The sequence below is a fragment of the Pristis pectinata genome, chromosome 4 (genome assembly GCF_009764475.1).
Source record: "Pristis pectinata isolate sPriPec2 chromosome 4, sPriPec2.1.pri, whole genome shotgun sequence".
Taxonomy (NCBI): domain Eukaryota; kingdom Metazoa; phylum Chordata; class Chondrichthyes; order Rhinopristiformes; family Pristidae; genus Pristis; species Pristis pectinata.
The window spans coordinates 117,448,433-117,464,784 of record NC_067408.1 but is presented as its reverse complement, the minus strand read 5'-3'; the positions used below and the strand labels follow the sequence as shown (position 1 = coordinate 117,464,784).

General features: G+C 59.2%; 3 protein-coding genes across 4 annotated transcripts in view; 2 read left to right on the top strand and 1 right to left on the bottom strand.

The window, feature by feature from the left end:
• rsph1 (radial spoke head component 1) overlaps positions 1-3,307 on the bottom strand; it is a 20,066-nt gene extending 16,759 nt beyond the window's left edge. Inside the window, exons 1-3 of the mRNA XM_052015282.1 lie at positions 2,354-3,307; positions 1,362-1,475; positions 877-982 (exon numbers count right to left, since the gene is read on the bottom strand). Coding sequence (XP_051871242.1) covers positions 877-982; positions 1,362-1,475; positions 2,354-2,407 — 274 coding nt within the window. The 5' untranslated portion in view covers positions 2,408-3,307. The remainder of the gene's footprint in view (positions 1-876; positions 983-1,361; positions 1,476-2,353) is intronic.
• Positions 2,406-16,352, top strand: LOC127569697 (basic proline-rich protein-like). Its single transcript, XM_052014498.1, has 4 exons — positions 2,406-2,435; positions 4,292-4,518; positions 12,971-15,778; positions 16,187-16,352. The coding sequence occupies exons 1-4, from the start codon at positions 2,406-2,408 to the stop codon at positions 16,350-16,352; spliced, it is 3,231 nt and encodes a 1,076-aa protein (XP_051870458.1).
• LOC127570033 (glucose-6-phosphate exchanger SLC37A1-like) overlaps positions 4,495-16,352 on the top strand; it is an 87,989-nt gene continuing 76,131 nt past the window's right edge. Inside the window, exon 1 of one of the 2 annotated variants that reach the window (XM_052015247.1) lies at positions 4,495-4,518. The gene's annotated coding sequence lies outside the window, so the exon portion shown is untranslated. Of the gene's footprint in view, positions 4,519-16,226; positions 16,300-16,352 lie in introns of those variants that run through there. The other variant, XM_052015245.1, reaches the window with a different exon arrangement.

Here is a 16,352-nt window from a genome sequence, read left to right as displayed (position 1 = left end):
ACCAAGGACTCTTGCAAATTTCTATAGATGTACGGTGCAGAGCATTCTGACCAGTTGCACCACAGCCTGGTACGGAGGCTCCAATGCACAGGATCACAAGAGGCAGCAGAGGGTTGTAGACTCAGCCAGCTCCATCACGGGCACAACCCTCCCCACCATCGAGGACATCTTCAAGAGGCGGTGCTTCAAGAAAGCGGCATCCATCATTAAGGACCCTCACCATCTGGGACACATCCTCTTCTCATTACTACCGTCAGAGAGGAAGTACAGGAGCCTGAAGACCCACACTCAACGTCTTAGGAACAGCTTCTTCCCCTCCACCATCAGATTTCTGAACGGTCCATGAACCCATGAACATTACCTTGTTATTCCTCTTTTGCACTATTTATTTATTTTTTTTGGGAACTTACAGTAATTTTTATGTCTTGCACTGTACTACTGCTGCAAAACAAATTTCACAACATATGTCAGTGATAATAAACCTGATTCTCTTAATTGTTCTGACATTTTTTACTTCCCCGTAACTAACCTTTTCCTTTTTATATAAAAGGTCTTACAGCCCATATCACACTTTCTGGTAGCATTTGATAGTGTTAAAACACCAGATTGCTGTTTTTCGATGCCATTTGATAACTCTGCTCCTCGCCATTTCAGTTTGTTGAAACAAAAATGTAACTATCTGAGTGGCTTTGGTCTAAATCTTGATTCTTGCTTCATGCAGGAACACAGCTGGGGTCACCCTCACACTCTGGACTTCACTCACAGTCTCCAGCCCGGCTAATGAAACACAATACTGTCTATTGCTGTACACTGCTCTGATGGTTAATGGAGGCATAATTTGTTGTTCACTGTATAAAATAACAAATGAAACATTACCTTCATACTTAGACCCATCTGGATAATAGAAGACTCCCTGGCCATGCTTTTTGTTCTGCAAGTACTCTCCCACATAACGTGCTCCATTCTTAAATCTATATGTTCCCTGCAACATAAATCATAGTCTTAGAAATGGGATTGACTTTTCCAGCTGGTGCCAAGAGGCCTGACTGTGAGTGTGAGAGGGTGTTCACTTAATGCTCTGTGAGTGACAAACCAGCCACCACAGATCAACGTTATACTTTGGCCATCAGACTATCTCCAAATCTGGATGTGTGTGTGCATCTGATTGGGTAGGAAATGGTGTTGGAGTGGGATGTGGACGGGATGAATTTGTGTGGGAAGGGGTGGCAGGAAGCAGGATGGAGTTGGCTGAGATGTTGGTGGAATGGGGTTGAGTGAGCCAGTACTTTGAATCAAAGTGTTTGCCGGTACATCAGTTTGTACATTAGCCATCTCAGCAGTGGTGATAGCGAAGTTCTTACCATCCCATGACGTTTGCCATGCTCATAGGATCCTTCATATGTGTCCCCATTGGGCAGCACCGCTTTACCTTGTCCATGCCTCTCGTTTTCTGCATTCCGCTCGCCTTCATATTCCTGGCAGAAGAACCAATGGGAGAAGCAGGTTAAAAACATCGGCTCTGAGAAATGCTGCTCTGCACAGTAAGGGTGAGAAAATAATTGTAGAGAATCCTGGACAGGTATAAATAGAGAGATGGGAGGGGCGCAGAGGAACAATGGAGAGAAAGAGACTGTGTGAGAGAGAGACTGGGAAAAAGACAGAGAGACAGGGGGACATTGAGAGAAAGAAAGAGAGGGGGAGAAAGATTTGTGGGAAATGCAGCTCTGAATCAAAGGCTCTTTCAGCTTCTGCTGCACTGGTGATGGATCCAGTTGGTGTAGATAATGGGACCACAAACTGACTCTCACAATCCCTCATGTACTTTTAACAAATTATTCCCAACATTGCAAACGCAAAGAATATCGCACTCTCTAGGGAGAGTCCCAGTCCAAGTAAGGGAAGGCTCTCAGGTGATGGGCCAAGGTCCCTGGAATATTGGGTGAGTTGAAATATCCGAGTCCTGGGGTGCGGAGAAGTGTAGAGGAATAGTCCCAGTCCAGGTGCTTGAAACACCTCCAGTCTTGGGCCACTGATTGGTTCCTAGTACAATGACCAGTTCTAGGTTATTATATCAGCCGTGAGAAATAATCTCAGTCTTATCCCTTTAATAGCCCCCAGAACTGTATCAAGGTGAGGAGGGGGAAAGGGGAAGTGGGTGGCTATCAGTGAGAACAGCTGCTCTCAGTCCTCTAGAGTAAAGGAGGCTTCATGAGCCATCCTGGCACTGGTGTAACCCAGGTCAGGACTGGGGAAGGGAGATGGCCCCACCATATTGGTCGGTTCCAGTTACTGAGAGATCCTTGGTGCACCCCATGGGATAATCAGTCAGGATTTAAGCAATGAGTCAACTCACCCCTAAATAAGGGCCCTGTTCTTCTTCCAGCTCCTCAGACTCGGTCACTGACATGGTGCTGCTGGCTCAGGCTTCCCTCCAGGTGACTCTCACCTGTTCGGACTCAAACCTCCTGGTTTCTGTGCTCACAGTTTTTCAGGTTTTGCCCTCTCTCAGGGACGTCACTCTATGTCTGTCCTCCTCTAGCCCTCTAGCACCACAATATGCTATTGTTAGTTATATTCTTTTATACTATCCCTGCCTCAGTCTCCCTCTTCACGTGTCTGTCAGCCACTGTATGCCCGTCTCTCTATTCCCTCCTTTATCGCTGTCCTTCACTCCTATCTACTGACCTCACTTCTGCCTTTCCCCCTTTCTCTCTCCCTCTATACCTATTGCCCCCTTTAATTCATTCCCTTCGATCTTGTCATCTTTGTACCCCTCAAGCACTACTTTTTCTATGTCTATCCCGACTTCAATTACTTTGCTTCGTCCCTTGGTTTTTAATTCCCCACCTCTCTATCCTGCTTTGACCTCAAACCTTTCACTCTATCCCTTCCCTATTCTCCCTCCGTTGCTCTTCTCCCTCCCTATGCCCCTCTCTGTCTCTTTCTCTCGATATGTTTATCCCCCCTCTATTCTCTCTATCTATTTTATCCCTCTCTCTCTGTCCCTTTATATCTCACTCTATTCCACTTTCTATCCTCACTTATCTCCCCCTCTACCTCTCTTGTTCTCTCTATCCTTTATATTTGTGTATCTCCCTCTATATCTCTATCCCCTTTCTCTCTATATCTCTCTATCTCTTTCTTTCCCTCTCTCTATCTCACCCTTTATCCCTTCCTCTCCATCTCCCTCCTTCTCTCTCTCCCCTTCCCTATCCACCCTCCTTCTCTATCTATTCTTCCTCCCTCCCTCTCTCCTCTCTCTCCCTCCTCTATCCCCCCTCCTCCCTCTCCCTGTCCTCTCCCTTTATTCCTCCTCCCTCTCTCCCTCCCTCTCTTTATTCCTCTCCCTCTCTCCCTCCCTCCTTCTCCCCCTCCCTCCTCTCTCTCTCCCTCCTCTCTCTCTCCCTCTCTCTCCCTCTCCCCCTCCCTCCTCTCTCTCTCCCTCTCCCTCCTCTCTCCCTCCCTCTCTCTCTCCCTCCCTCCTCTCTCCCTCTCCCCCTCCCTCCTCTCTCCCCCTCCCTCCTCTCTCCCCCTCCCTCCTCTCTCCCTCTCCCCCTCCCTCCTCTCTCCCTCTCCCCCTCCCTCCTCTCTCCCTCTCCCCCTCCCTCCTCTCTCCCTCTCCCCCCCCCGCCTCGCTCCCTCTCCCCCTCCCTCCTCTCTCTCTCCCCCCCTCCCTCCTCTCTCTCTCCCCCCCTCCCTCCTCTCTCTCTCCCCCCCTCCCTCCTCTCTCTCTCCCCCCCCTCCCTCCTCTCTCTCTCCCCCCTCCCTCCTCTCTCCCTCTCTCCTCTCTCCCTCTCTGTCTCTCCCTCTCTCCCTCCTCTCTCTCTCCCCCCCTCCCTCCTCTCTCTCTCCCCCCCCCTCCTCTCTCTCTCCCCCCCTCCCTCCTCTCTCTCCCCCCCCCCCCCCCCTCTCTCTACCCCCCCCCCCCCTCTCTCTCTCCCCCCCTCCCTCCCCTCTCTCTCCCCCCCTCCCTCCTCTCTCTCTCCCCCCCTCCCTCCTCTCTCTCCCCCCTCCCTCCTCTCTCTCTCTCCCCCTCCCTCCTCTCTCTCTCTCCCCCTCCCTCCTCTCTCTCTCTCCCTCCCTCCTCTCTCCCTCTCTCCTCTCTCCCTCTCTGTCTCTCCCTCTCTCCCTCCTCTCCCTCTCTCCCCCCCTCCCTCCTCTCTCTCTCTCTCGCTCCCCCCACCTCTCTCTCTCTCTCCCTCTCTCTCCCTCCTCTCTCTCTCTCGCTCTCCCACTCTCCCTCCCTCTCCCTCTCTCCCTCCCTCTCCCTCTCTCCCTCCCTCTCCCTCAGGAACGCGACCGTCGCTGTGTGTACCGAAACCATGGCAACGCGTTGACCACACCCCCCTTCCCGGGCGAGCCGCGGCGCCCTCACGTCACTCCGACGCGGTGGAGCTGTCAATCAGCAGCCTGGGCGGGGCGGGGCGGGGCGGGGCCAGAGCTCATTCACATGGCCATCGCCAGGCGGGCTGTCAGTGCTTGTGAATGGGGGAGCTGGTTTGTTGGGGTTCGCTGCAGGTAGGGGCTGGTGCAATTGCATTGGCATTGGGACTGCAATGTGGTTGAGGGCGACATGAGTGGCTTGTCTGTACTCATTGCTGTATGGGTGTTAGTCCAGGAAAACCGTGGCTCAGTTGGGAATTCAGCAAGGGAAAACCAAGGCATTGCTACAGAAAGAGAACGTAGCATGCAAGAGAGAGAAAAAGGTTAGCCAAAGTTAATGTGGATCCCTTACAGATAGAGACTGGGGAAATTATATTGGGGAATGAGGAAATGGCAGAGAAATTGGATGGACATAGTCTTTTTCACAGGATAAGGGAGTTTAAAACTGGAGAGCATGGGATTAAGGTGAGGGGGGGGGGGGGAAGGGTTCAAAGGATCAAAGCCAAAGTCGAGTTTGTTGTCAAAGTTGTTGTCAAAGATCTGAGTCATAGAGCAATACAGCACGGATACAGGCCCTTCGGCCCAACCAGTCCATGCCCTCCCAGCTAGTCCCAATTTCCTGCGTTCGGCCCATATCCTTCTAAACCTTGGCCCTCCACGTACCTATCCGAGTGCTAAGTGCTGAGGCAACGCACACACAAAGTGCTGGAGGAACACATCAGGACTGGTGAAGGGTCTCGACTCGAAACGTCGGCTGTTTATTTCCCTCCACAGGTGCTGCCTGACCTGCTGAGTTCCTCCAGCATTGTGTGAGTGTTGCTCCAGATTCCGGCATCTGCAGAATCTCTAAGTGCTGAGGGGCAAGTTTTTTGCACAGAGGGTGAATGAGCTGTCAGAGGAGTTGGTAGATGCAGATGTGTAATTACAACATTTGACCAGGTACATGGATAGGAAAGGTTTAAAGGGATATGGGCCAAATGCAGGCAAATGGGATTAACGTAGGTAGGCATCTTGGTTGGCGTGAGCTGGGCCAAAGGGCCTGTTTCTATGCTGTATAACTCTATGAATCTCTGTAAACAATATTTCATGGATGAAGGCAAAGGAAGCTTCCTGGAAATAGTGGAGAACTATGAGACAAAGAAATTAGCATTTAGCATAAAAGTAATATTAGAGAAATCTAAGGTGATGAATCCTTAGGCTCTGACCTGTAGCCGAGAGTTTTAAAGGAGGTTGCTATGGAAACAGTGGATGCACTGGTGGTCATCTTCCTAAATTCCATAGATTCTAGAACAGCTCTACAGATAAGAATGTGGCACATGTAACCTCACTGGAACAAGAAAGAAGTTAGCCTGACATCAGTAGTGGGGAAAGTGCTGAAGTAGTAACTTGGTGCTTAGAAAACAACAATAGGGTTGAGCAGAGTCAGTGTGGGTTTATGTTAGGGAAATCGTGTTTGACAAAGCTGAGGTAGTAACTGGCAGAATAGATAAGAAGGAACCAGTTGATGTGGTGTATTTGGACTTTTAGACTTCCCTTCAATCCAGCACAGCAGGTGGATATGAAATAAAAATACAGTGCCTGGTATTTCCTGAGAAGTCAGTGACATCAAACGTTAGCTGCTCTCTTCCCTCTCCACGGATGCTGCCTGATCTGCTGTGGATTTTCAGCATTTTTTGTTTTTATTTCAGATCTCCAGTATCTGTAGTTTTTTTGCTTTTGGGCCTAGATACTCAGAAGAAGTGATCACGTTCAAATGTACAGGATTCTCACAGGGCTTGACAGGGTAGATATGGAATTGATATTTCTCCTGGCTGAAGTTCTTGAGCAAAGGCTTACAGTCTCATGATAAAGGACTGGCCATTCTAGACTGCAATCCAGAGGATAATGAATCTTTGGAATTCTCTATCCAAGAGGCTGTGGAGGCTTGTTTGTTGAGTATGTTTAAGGCTGGGATCGACAGATGTTTCAAAATTAAGTGATTTGAGTTTAGTGCAGAAAAGTGGGCTTGAGATGAAAGCTCATCTGTGATCTTATTGAATAAGATTTCTTTATTAGTCACATGTACATCGAAACACACAGTGAAATGCATCTATGCGTAGAGTGTTCTGGGGGGCAGCCCACAAGTGTCGCCACGCTTCCGGTGCCAACATAGCATGCCCACAACTTCCTAACTTGTATGTCTTTGGAATGTGGGAGGAAACCCACGCAGACATGGGGAGAATGTACAAACTCCTTACAGACAGCAGCGGGAATAGAACCAGGGTCGCTGGCGCTGTAAAGCGTTACGCTAACTGCTACGCTACCGTGCCTGCCCTGTAGTGGCGCAATATTGAGAGGACAAATAGGATACTCCTGTTTCTTACATCTTATATCCTTCTCCATGCCCCAAATAGTCTGGGTGAAGGAATCAATGTCACTGAAGGAGCTCGGCCATTGTATTAAACCTATGGGTATGCATGAATGACCTTCTTAGGCAGTTCTTTGGGATTGAGGATGACTTACTTCCATTCTGATTTTGTGCGTTCTGAGTGGCTGATGTGGAAATCACAGACTCATCCCCTAATGGAGCAGGAGGTGCCTGAAGAGCTGGGTGGGTGAGTAGTTTGTAAGATGGTACTCTCCTTCTGCTGTTTATGGAGGGCTCCTGTGTGCTCCCAATGTATGGACTTGAGGTTCTCAATACCAATGTGACTTAGAACTATAGAACCATAGAAAACTACAGCACAGAAGACAGGCCATTCGGCCCTTCTAGCCTGTGTCGAAACATTATTCTGCTAGTCCCTTTTACCTGCCCCCAGCCCATACCCCTCCAGACCTCTCTTGTCCATGTATCTATACAATTTACTCTTAAAAGTTAGACCGAGCCCGCATCTACCACGTCAGATGGCAGCTCGTTCCACACTCCCACTGCTCTCTGAGTGAAGAAGTTCCCCCTAATGTTCCCCCTAAACCTTTCCCCTTTCACCCTAAAGCCATGTCCTCTCGGACTTATCTCTCCTAATCTATGTGGAAAGAGCTTACTCGCATTAACTCTGTCTATGCCCCTCATTATTTTGTAAACCTCCATCAAATCTCCCCTCATTCTTCTCCGCTCCAAGCAATAAAATCCTAACATGCTCAGTCTTTCCCTGTAACTCAACCCCTGAGGACCCAGCAACATTCTTGTAAATCTCCTCTGCACTCTTTCAATCTTACTGATATCCTTCCTGTAGTTCGGCGACCAGAACTGCACACAATATTCTAAATTAGGTCTCACCAATGACTTATACAACCTCACCAAAACATTCCAACTCCTATACTCAATACTTGGATTTATAAATGCCAGGATGCCAAAAGCCTTCTTTACAACCCTGTCTACCTGTGACTCTACTTTCAGGGAATTATGTATCTGATCTCCCAGATCCCTTTGTTCCTCCACACTCCTCAGTGCCCTACCATTTACTGTGTATGTCCTCCCTTGATTTGTCCTTCCAAAATGCAACACCTCACACTTGTGCGTTAAATTCTATCTGCCATTTTCTGGCCCATTTTTCCATTTGGTCCAGATCCCTCTGCAAGCTTTGAAAGCCTTCCTCGCTGTTCACTACACATCCAATCTTAGTGTCATCCGCAAACTTACTAATCCAATTTACCACATTACCGTCTAGATCATTGATATAGACAACAAACAACAATGGCCCCAACACAGATCCCTGAGGCACACCACTAGTCACAGACCTCCATTCTGAGAAACAACCATCCACAACCACTCTCTGTCTTCTCCCACTCAGCCAATTTCGAATCCAGTTTACAACCTTACCATGGATACCTATTGACTGAACCTTCTGAACTAATCTCCCATGTGGGACCTTGTCAAAGGCCTTACTAAAGTCCATGTAGACAACATCCACAGCCTTACCTTCATCTACTTTCTTAGTGACCTCCTCAAAAAACTCCACAAGATTCATTAAACACAATCTACCACGCACAAAGCCATGCTGACTATCCTTAATCAACCCTTGGCTGTCCAAGTACTTATATGTCCTATCTCTCAGAACACCTTCCATAATTTACCGACTACTGATGTCAGGCTCACCGGCCTGTAATTACCTGGTTTACTCTTCGAGCCTTTCTTAAACAATGGAACAACGTGAGCTATCCTCCAGTCCTCTGGCACCGCACCCGTGGCTAAGGTTATGACCACTTTGGTCACTTTCACTAAAATAGACTTTTTGTTCTAATTGTGTTCTTTCTTGTAAAATTTGTGTATAATTTGTGTTTTTATTGTGATTGCTGCTTATCCGATGCTCTGTGTCTGTGATGCTGCTGCAAGTAAGCTTTTCGTTGCACCTGTGCACACATGGACTTGTGCAGATGACAATAAGTAAACTCAACACTCGACCGTCCTGAATGAAGGAGCATTTTTGATAAGTGATAATGTAGTTATTGCTTGTTTCATCAAGACTTGCGATCGGACTTCTGAACCAATCCCCTCTTTCACATCCCCCTTCCCAGTGGTGATGCCACATTCTTGGACTCTTAACTCTTCCTCTCTCGGTTATTCCGTTATTATCACTTGAGCATTTTTTATGCATTACCTCAGATCGCACTGCAGTCTTTGCACCCAGTCTTCTGTCTTGCACTGATCACTGTATTTATTGCTGTATGAATTATTACCATGTGTATGTGTACTCTGTGAGCTTCATGTGAGCACGGAATTTCATTGCACCCTGGTGTATGTGTGACAATAAACTGAACTAATCAGCTGCAAGCTGAGGCCTTTATCAGTACAGCTACAGATCTGAACTCTCTTCCTGGGTGCCTTAATGCTGAGCCAAATCATGTGGACAGAGGAGAGATTTAAGATGTGCTTGAAACCTCCTCAGAGAAATGCAATATCCCCTCCAACTCCTGGGAACCTCTGACACTTGACCACTCAAAGTGTAGAAGCAGCCTTTGGGATGGTAGAGGATGAGATCCAAAAGATCTGGGGGATTGTAGTGGGGACTTGCAGCGGCCTGAAAAGCTTGAGCATGTAGATATTAGAAAAGAGGTGGTGCTGAAACTTTTGGAAAGCATCAAGTTAGATAAGTCTCCGGGACCGGATGAGATGTACCCCAGGCTGCTGTGGGAGGCAAGGGAGGAGATTGCAGAGCCTCTGACGATGATCTTTGCATCATCAATGGAGACGGGAGAGGTTCCAAAAGATTGAAGGGTTGCAGGTGTTGTTCCCCTATTCAAGAAGGGGAGTAGAGATAGCCCAGGGAATTATAGACCGGTGAGTCTTACCTCAGTGGTTGGTAAGCTGATGGAGAAGATCCTGAGAGGCAGGGTTTATGAACATTTGGAGAGGTATAATATGATTAGGAATAGTCAGCATGGCTTTGTCAAAGGCAGGTCTTGTCTTATGAGCCTGATTGAATTTTTTGAGGATGTGACTAAGCATATCGATGAAGGGAGAGCGGTAGATGTAGTGTATATGGATTTCAACAAGGCGTTTGATAAGGTACCCCATGCGAGGCTTATGGAGAAGGTGAGGAGACATGGGGTCCAAGGGGACATTGCAGTGTGGATCCAGAACTGGCTGGCCCACAGAGGGCAAAGGGTGGTTGTTGAAGGGTTGTATTCTGCGTGGAGGTCGGTGACCAGTGGTGTACCTCAGGGATCTGTACTGGGACCCTTACTCTTTGTGATTTTTATAAACGACCTGGATGAGGAAGTGGAGGGTTGGGTTAGTAAGTTTGCGGATGACACGAAGGTTGGGGGTGTTGTGGATAGTTTGGAGGACTGTCAGAGGTTACAGAGGGACACAAATAGGATGCAAAGTTGGGCTGAGAAGTGGCAGATACAGTTCAACTCAGATAAGTGTGAAGTGGTTCATTTTGGTAGGTCAAATATGTTGGCGGAATATAGTATTAATGGTAGGACTCTTGGCAGTGTGGACGATCAGAGGGATCTTGGGGTCCAAGTCCATAGGACACTCAAAGCGGCTGCGCAGGTTGACTCTGTGGTTAAGAAGGCATATGGTGTATTGTCCTTCATCAATCGGGGAATTGAATTTAGGAGCCGAGAGGTATTGTTGCAGCTATATAGGTCCCTGATCAGACCCCACTTGGAGTATTGTGCTCATTTCTGGTCGCCTCACTACAGGAAAGATGTGGAAGCCGTAGAGAGGGTGCAGAGGAGATTTACAAGGATGCAGCCTGGAATGCGGAGCATGCCTTATGAAAGTAGGTTGAGGGAATTCGGCCTTTTCTCCTTGGAGAGACGGAGGATGAGGGGGGAACCTGATAGAGGTGTATAAGATGATGAGAGCTTTTGATAGGGTAGATAGTCAGAGGCTTTTCCCCAGGGCTGAATTGGTGGCCACAAGAGGACATAGGTTTAAGGTGCTGGGGAGTAGATATTAGAGGAGATGTCAGGGGTAAGTTTTTTTACTCAGAGAGTGGTGAGTGCGTGGAATGGGCTGCTGGCAACGGTGGTGGAGGCGGATACGATAGGGTCTTTCAAGAGACTGTTAGATGGGTATATGGAGCTGAGTAAAATAGAGGGCTATGTGTAAGTCTAGTAATTTCTAGAGTAGGGACATGTTCGGCACAGCTTTGTGGGCCAAAGGGCCTGAATTGTGCTGTAGTTTTTCTATGTTCTAGAACCTCGCGACCGTGCTTTGGGAGCACACAGTAGCACTCCACAAGTGGCAAAAGGAATGCACCAACTTACAAACTACTCACCTACCCAAACGTCTGCCTCCTTGCCTGTCTGTGGAAGAGCTTGCAGTTCCTACAATGGCCTCATCAGAAACCCACAAAAGCAGAGTGGAAGGAATCACTTCTCAATGCTGAAGAAGGAATACCAGATATGGAGTGCTTCTGTGTGCTCCCAAAGCTTGGTCACGAGGTTCTCAATACCATCCGAAGGCTGCTTCTACACTTTGCGATTTGGTATTCCTTCATTTATACAGAGTGTGAAAGAATAATAGATACCTACAGCACAGAAACAGGCCCTTCGGCCCACCTCATCCATGCTGACCGTGATGCCTATCTACTCTAATCCCATTTGCCTGCATTAGGCCCATACCCCTCCAGGCCTTTCCCATCCAAGTACCCTTCACAATGCTGAATGGGCTCCTGTGATTCTTGGACTCTCTGGCATAAGTGGGTAAAAAGTATACCAGAAGAAATAAAATGAATGTCATTGAGATGGAGAATGTGCAACTTGCGCTCTTTGAGTCCTGATAGGGCGCAGAAAAGATTCAGAAGGAAGTTGCCAGGACTGGAGGGCTTGAGTTATGAGGAGAGGCTGGATAGGCTGGGACTGTTTTCCCTGGAGTGAAGGAGGCTGAGGGGTGACCTTATTCGAGGTTTATAAAATTATGAGAGGGATGGTCACAATCTTCTTCCAAGTGTAGGGATGTTTAAAGTGAGAGGGCATAGATTTAAGTTGAGGGGGAACGATTTAAAGGCCACCTGGATGACAAGTATATCACACAGAGGGTGGTAGGGTGTGTGGAACGAGCTGCCAGAGGAAGAAGTAGAGGTGGGTACAATAACAATGTTTAAAAGACATTTAAACAGGAACATGGATTGGAAGAGTTTAGAGGGATACGGGGCTGACGCAGACAAATGGGACGAGCTCAGCTTGGCAACTTGGTCGACGTGGACGAGTTGAGCCGAAGAGCTGTGAGTCTATGAAATGTCGACCGTCCCTTTGCCTCCCCAGATGCTGCCTGACCCACTGAATTCTTCCATTGGTTTATATTTCGTTCCGGATTCCAGCATTTGCAAATCTCTGCTGTCACCTCTCCGTGAATTGTGTTGGAATCATGGGTTGGAGCAATGCCGAAAGATAGCCGAGTTTTAATAGATTGCTTGCAACTGTGCTCCGGGGGGATCAGGCTCACAGAACGGGAGCTGAGACTGTGGAGCAGCGTGGAGCAGCCCTCCCACAGCAGAACATCAGCACCTGTGCTCTGCTGGGACTTGAGCACAGTCTGGGGGGGGGGGGGGGGGGGGGGGGGGGGGGGGGGTGATGTTGCCCCCGGAGCTGCAGCCTCACCCACACATCCACTGGGATGGGACATGTCGGCACTCGGTCAGCGCTGCCCCCCTCCCCTCCCAACCCTCCCCCCCCTCCCCCCTCCTCCCCCCCCCTCCCCCCTCCCCCCTCCCCCTCCCCCTCCCCCCCTCCCCCTCCCCCTCCTCCCCCCCTCCCTCCCCCCCCCTCCTCCCCCTCCCCCTCCCCCCCCTCCCTCCCCCCCCCTCCTCCCCCTCCCCCTCCCCCCCCTCCCTCCCCCTCCTCCCCCCTCCTCCCCCCCCCTCCTCCCCCTCCCCCTCCCCCTCCTCCCCCTCCCCCTCCTCCCCCTCCCTCCTCCCCCCTCCTCCCCCTCCCCCCCTCCCCCCCCTCCTCCTCCCCCTCCCCCCCTCCCCCTCCTCCCCCTCCCCTCCCCCCCCTCCCCTCCCCCCCTCCTCCTCCTCCTCCTCCCCCCCCTCCTCCTCCTCCCTCCTCCTCCCCCCTCCTCCTCCTCCCCCCTCCTCCCCCTCCTCCTCCCCCCTCCCCCTCCTCCCCCTCCCCCCCCTCCCCCTCCTCCCCCCCCTCCCCCTCCCCCCCCCCCCCCCCCCCCCCCCCCCCCCCCCCCCCCCCCCCCCCCCCCCCCCCCCCCACCCCCCCCCCCCCCCCCCCCCCCCCCCCCCCCCCCCCCCCCCCCCCCCCCCCCCCCCCCCCCCCCCCCCCCCCCCCCCCCCCCCCCCCCCCCCCCCCCCCCCCACCCCCCCCCCCCCCCCCCCCCCCCCCCCCCCCCCCCCCCCCCCCCCACCCCCCCCCCCCCCCCCCCCCCCCCACCCCCCCCACCCCCCCCCCCCCCCCCCCCCCCCCCCCCCCCCCCCCCCCCCCCCCCCCCCCCCCCCCCCCCCCCCCCCCCCCCCCCCCCCCCCCCCCCCCCCCCCCCCCCCCCCCCCCCCCCCCCCCCCACCCCCCCCCCCCCCCCCCCCCCCCCCCCCACCCCCCCCCCCCCCCCCCCCCCCCCCCCCCCCCCCCCCCCCCCCCCCCCCCCCCCCCCCCCCCCCCCCCCCCCCCCCCCCCCCCCCCCCCCCCCCCCCCCCCCCCCCCCCCCCCCCACCCCCCCCCCCCCCCCCCCCCCCCCCCCCCCCCCCCCCCCCCCCCCCCCCCCCCCCCCCCCCACCCCCCCCCCCCCCCCCCCCCCCCCCCCCCCCCCCCCCCCACCCCCCCCCCCCCCCCCCCCCCCCCCCACCCCCCCCCCCCCCCCCCCCCCCCCCCCCCCCCCCCCCCCCCCCCCCCCCCCCCCCCCCCCCCCCCCCCCCCCCCCCCCCCCCCCCCCCCCCCCCCCCCCCCCCCCCCCCCCCCCCCCCCCCCCCCCCCCCCCCCCCCCCCCCCCCCCCAACCCCCCCCCCCCCCCCCCCCCCCCCCCCCCCCCCCCCCCCCCCCCCCCCCCCACCCCCCCCCCCCCCCCCCCCCCCCCCCCCCCCCCCCCCACCCCCCCCCCCCCCCCCCCCCCCCCCCCCCCCCCCCCCCCCCCCCCCCCCCCCCCCCCCCCCCCCCCCCCCCCCCCCCCCCCCCCCCCCCCCCCCCCCCCCCCCCCCCCCCCCCCCCCCCCCCCCCCCCCCCCCCCCCCCCCCCCCCCCCCCCCCCCCCCCCCCCCCCCCCCCCCCCCCCCCCCCCCCCCCCCCCCCCCCCCCCCCCCCCCCCCCCCCCCCCCCCCCCCCCCCCCCCCCCCCCCCCCCCCCCCCCCCCCCCCCCCCCCCCCCCCCCCCCCCCCCCCCCCCCCCCCCCCCCCCCCCCCCCCCCCCCCCCCCCCCCCCCCCCCCCCACCCCCCCCCCCCCCCCCCCCCCCCCCCCCCCCCCCCCCCCCCCCCCCCCCCCCCCCCCCCCCCCCCCCCCCCCCCCCCCCCCCCCCCCCCCCCCCCCCCCCCCCCCCCCCCCCCCCCCCCCCCCCCCCCCCCCCCCCCCCCCCCCCCCCCCCCCCCCCCCCCCCCCCCCCCCCCCCCCCCCCCCCCCCCCCCCCCCCCCCCCCCCCCCCCCCCCCCCCCCCCCCCCCCCCCCCCCCCCCCCCCCCCCCCCCCCCCCCCCCCCCCCCCCCCCCCCCCCCCCCCCCCCCCCCCCCCCCCCCCCCCCCCCCCCCCCCCCCCCCCCCCCCCCCCCCCCCCCCCCCCCCCCCCCCCCCCCCCCCCCCCCCCCCCCCCCCCCCCCCCCCCCCCCCCCCCCCCCCCCCCCCCCCCCCCCCCCCCCCCCCCCCCCCCCCCCCCCCCCCCCCCCCCCCCCCCCCCCCCCCCCCCCCCCCCCCCCCCCCCCCCCCCCCCCCCCCCCCCCCCCCCCCCCCCCCCCCCCCCCCCCCCCCCCCCCCCCCCCCCCCCCCCCCCCCCCCCCCCCCCCCCCCCCCCCCCCCCCCCCCCCCCCCCCCCCCCCCCCCCCCCCCCCCCCCCCCCCCCCCCCCCCCCCCCCCCCCCCCCCCCCCCCCCCCCCCCCCCCCCCCCCCCCCCCCCCCCCCCCCCCCCCCCCCCCCCCCCCCCCCCCCCCCCCCCCCCCCCCCCCCCCCCCCCCCCCCCCCCCCCCCCCCCCCCCCCCCCCCCCCCCCACCCCCCCCCCCCCCCCCCCCCCCCCCCCCCCCCCCCCCCCCCCCCCCCCCCCCCCCCCCCCCCCCCCCCCCCCCCCCCCCCCCCCCCCCCCCCCCCCCCCCCCCCCCCCCCCCCCCCCCCCCCCCCCCCCCCCCCCCCCCCCCCCCCCCCCCCCCCCCCCCCCCCCCCCCCCCCCCCCCCCCCCCCCCCCCCCCCCCCCCCCCCCCCCCCCCCCCCCCCCCCCCCCCCCCCCCCCCCCCCCCCCCCCCCCCCCCACCCCCCCCCCCCCCCCCCCCCCCCCCCCCCCCCCCCACCCCCCCCCCCCCCCCCCCCCCCCCCCCCCCCCCCCCCCCCCCCCCCCCCCCCCCCCCCCCCCCCCCCCCCCCCCCCCCCCCCCCCCCCCCCCCCCCCCCCCCCCCCCCCCCCCCCCCCCCCCCCCCCCCCCCCCCCCCCCCCCCCCCCCCCCCCCCCCCCCCCCCCCCCACCCCCCCCCCCCCCCCCCCCCCCCCCCCCCCCCCCCCCCCCCCCCCCCCCCCCCCCCCCCCCCCCCACCCCCCCCCCCCCCCCCCCCCCCCCCCCCCCCCCCCCCCCCCCCCCCCCCCCCCCCCCCCCCCCCCCCCCCCCCCCCCCCCCCCCCCCCCCCCCCCCCCCCCCCCCCCCCCCCCCCCCCCCCCCCCACCCCCCCCCCCCCCCCCCCCCCCCCCCCCCCCCCCCCCCCCCCCCCCCCCCCCCCCCCCCCCCCCCCCCCCCACCCCCCCCCCCCCCCCCCCCCCCCCCCCCCCCCCCCCCCCCCCCCCCCCCCCCCCCCCCCCCCCCCCCCCCCCCCCCCCCCCCCCCCCCCCCCCCCCCCCCCCCCCCCCCCTCCCCCCCCCCCCCCCCCCCCCTCCCCCCCCCCCCCCGCCCCCTCCCCCCCCTCCTCCTCCTGCCCCCCCCCCACCTCCGCCCCCCCCTCCTCCTCCTCCTTCCCCCCTCCTCCTCCTCCTTCCTCCCCCCCTCCTCCTCCCTCCTCCTCCTCCCCCCCCCCCCCCCTCCTCCTCCTCCTCTCCCCCCCCCCCCCCTCCTCCTCCTCCTCCTCCCCCCCCCCCCCCTCCTCCTCCTCCTCCTCTCCCCCCCCCCCCCTCCTCCTCCCCCCCCTCCCCCTCCCCCTCCTCCTCCCCCTCCTCCTCCCCTCCTCCCTCCTCCTCCTCCTCCCCCCCCCCCCCCCCCGCCGGTGCCCAGCGTCCCGCTCTTGGACGGGTTGAAACTACAATTCCCAGCATGCCCGGCGGCGGCGGCGCATGTGCAGAACGGCCGGGAGGAGACGCATGCGCACTGCCAGGCTGCGGCGATGCCGCCGCACCTGTTGCGACCCGGAAGGGCCGGTTGCCAGGTGAGGGAGCGGCGCCAGGGCCGGGCCGGGCCGGGCCGGGCCGGGGTCGCTGA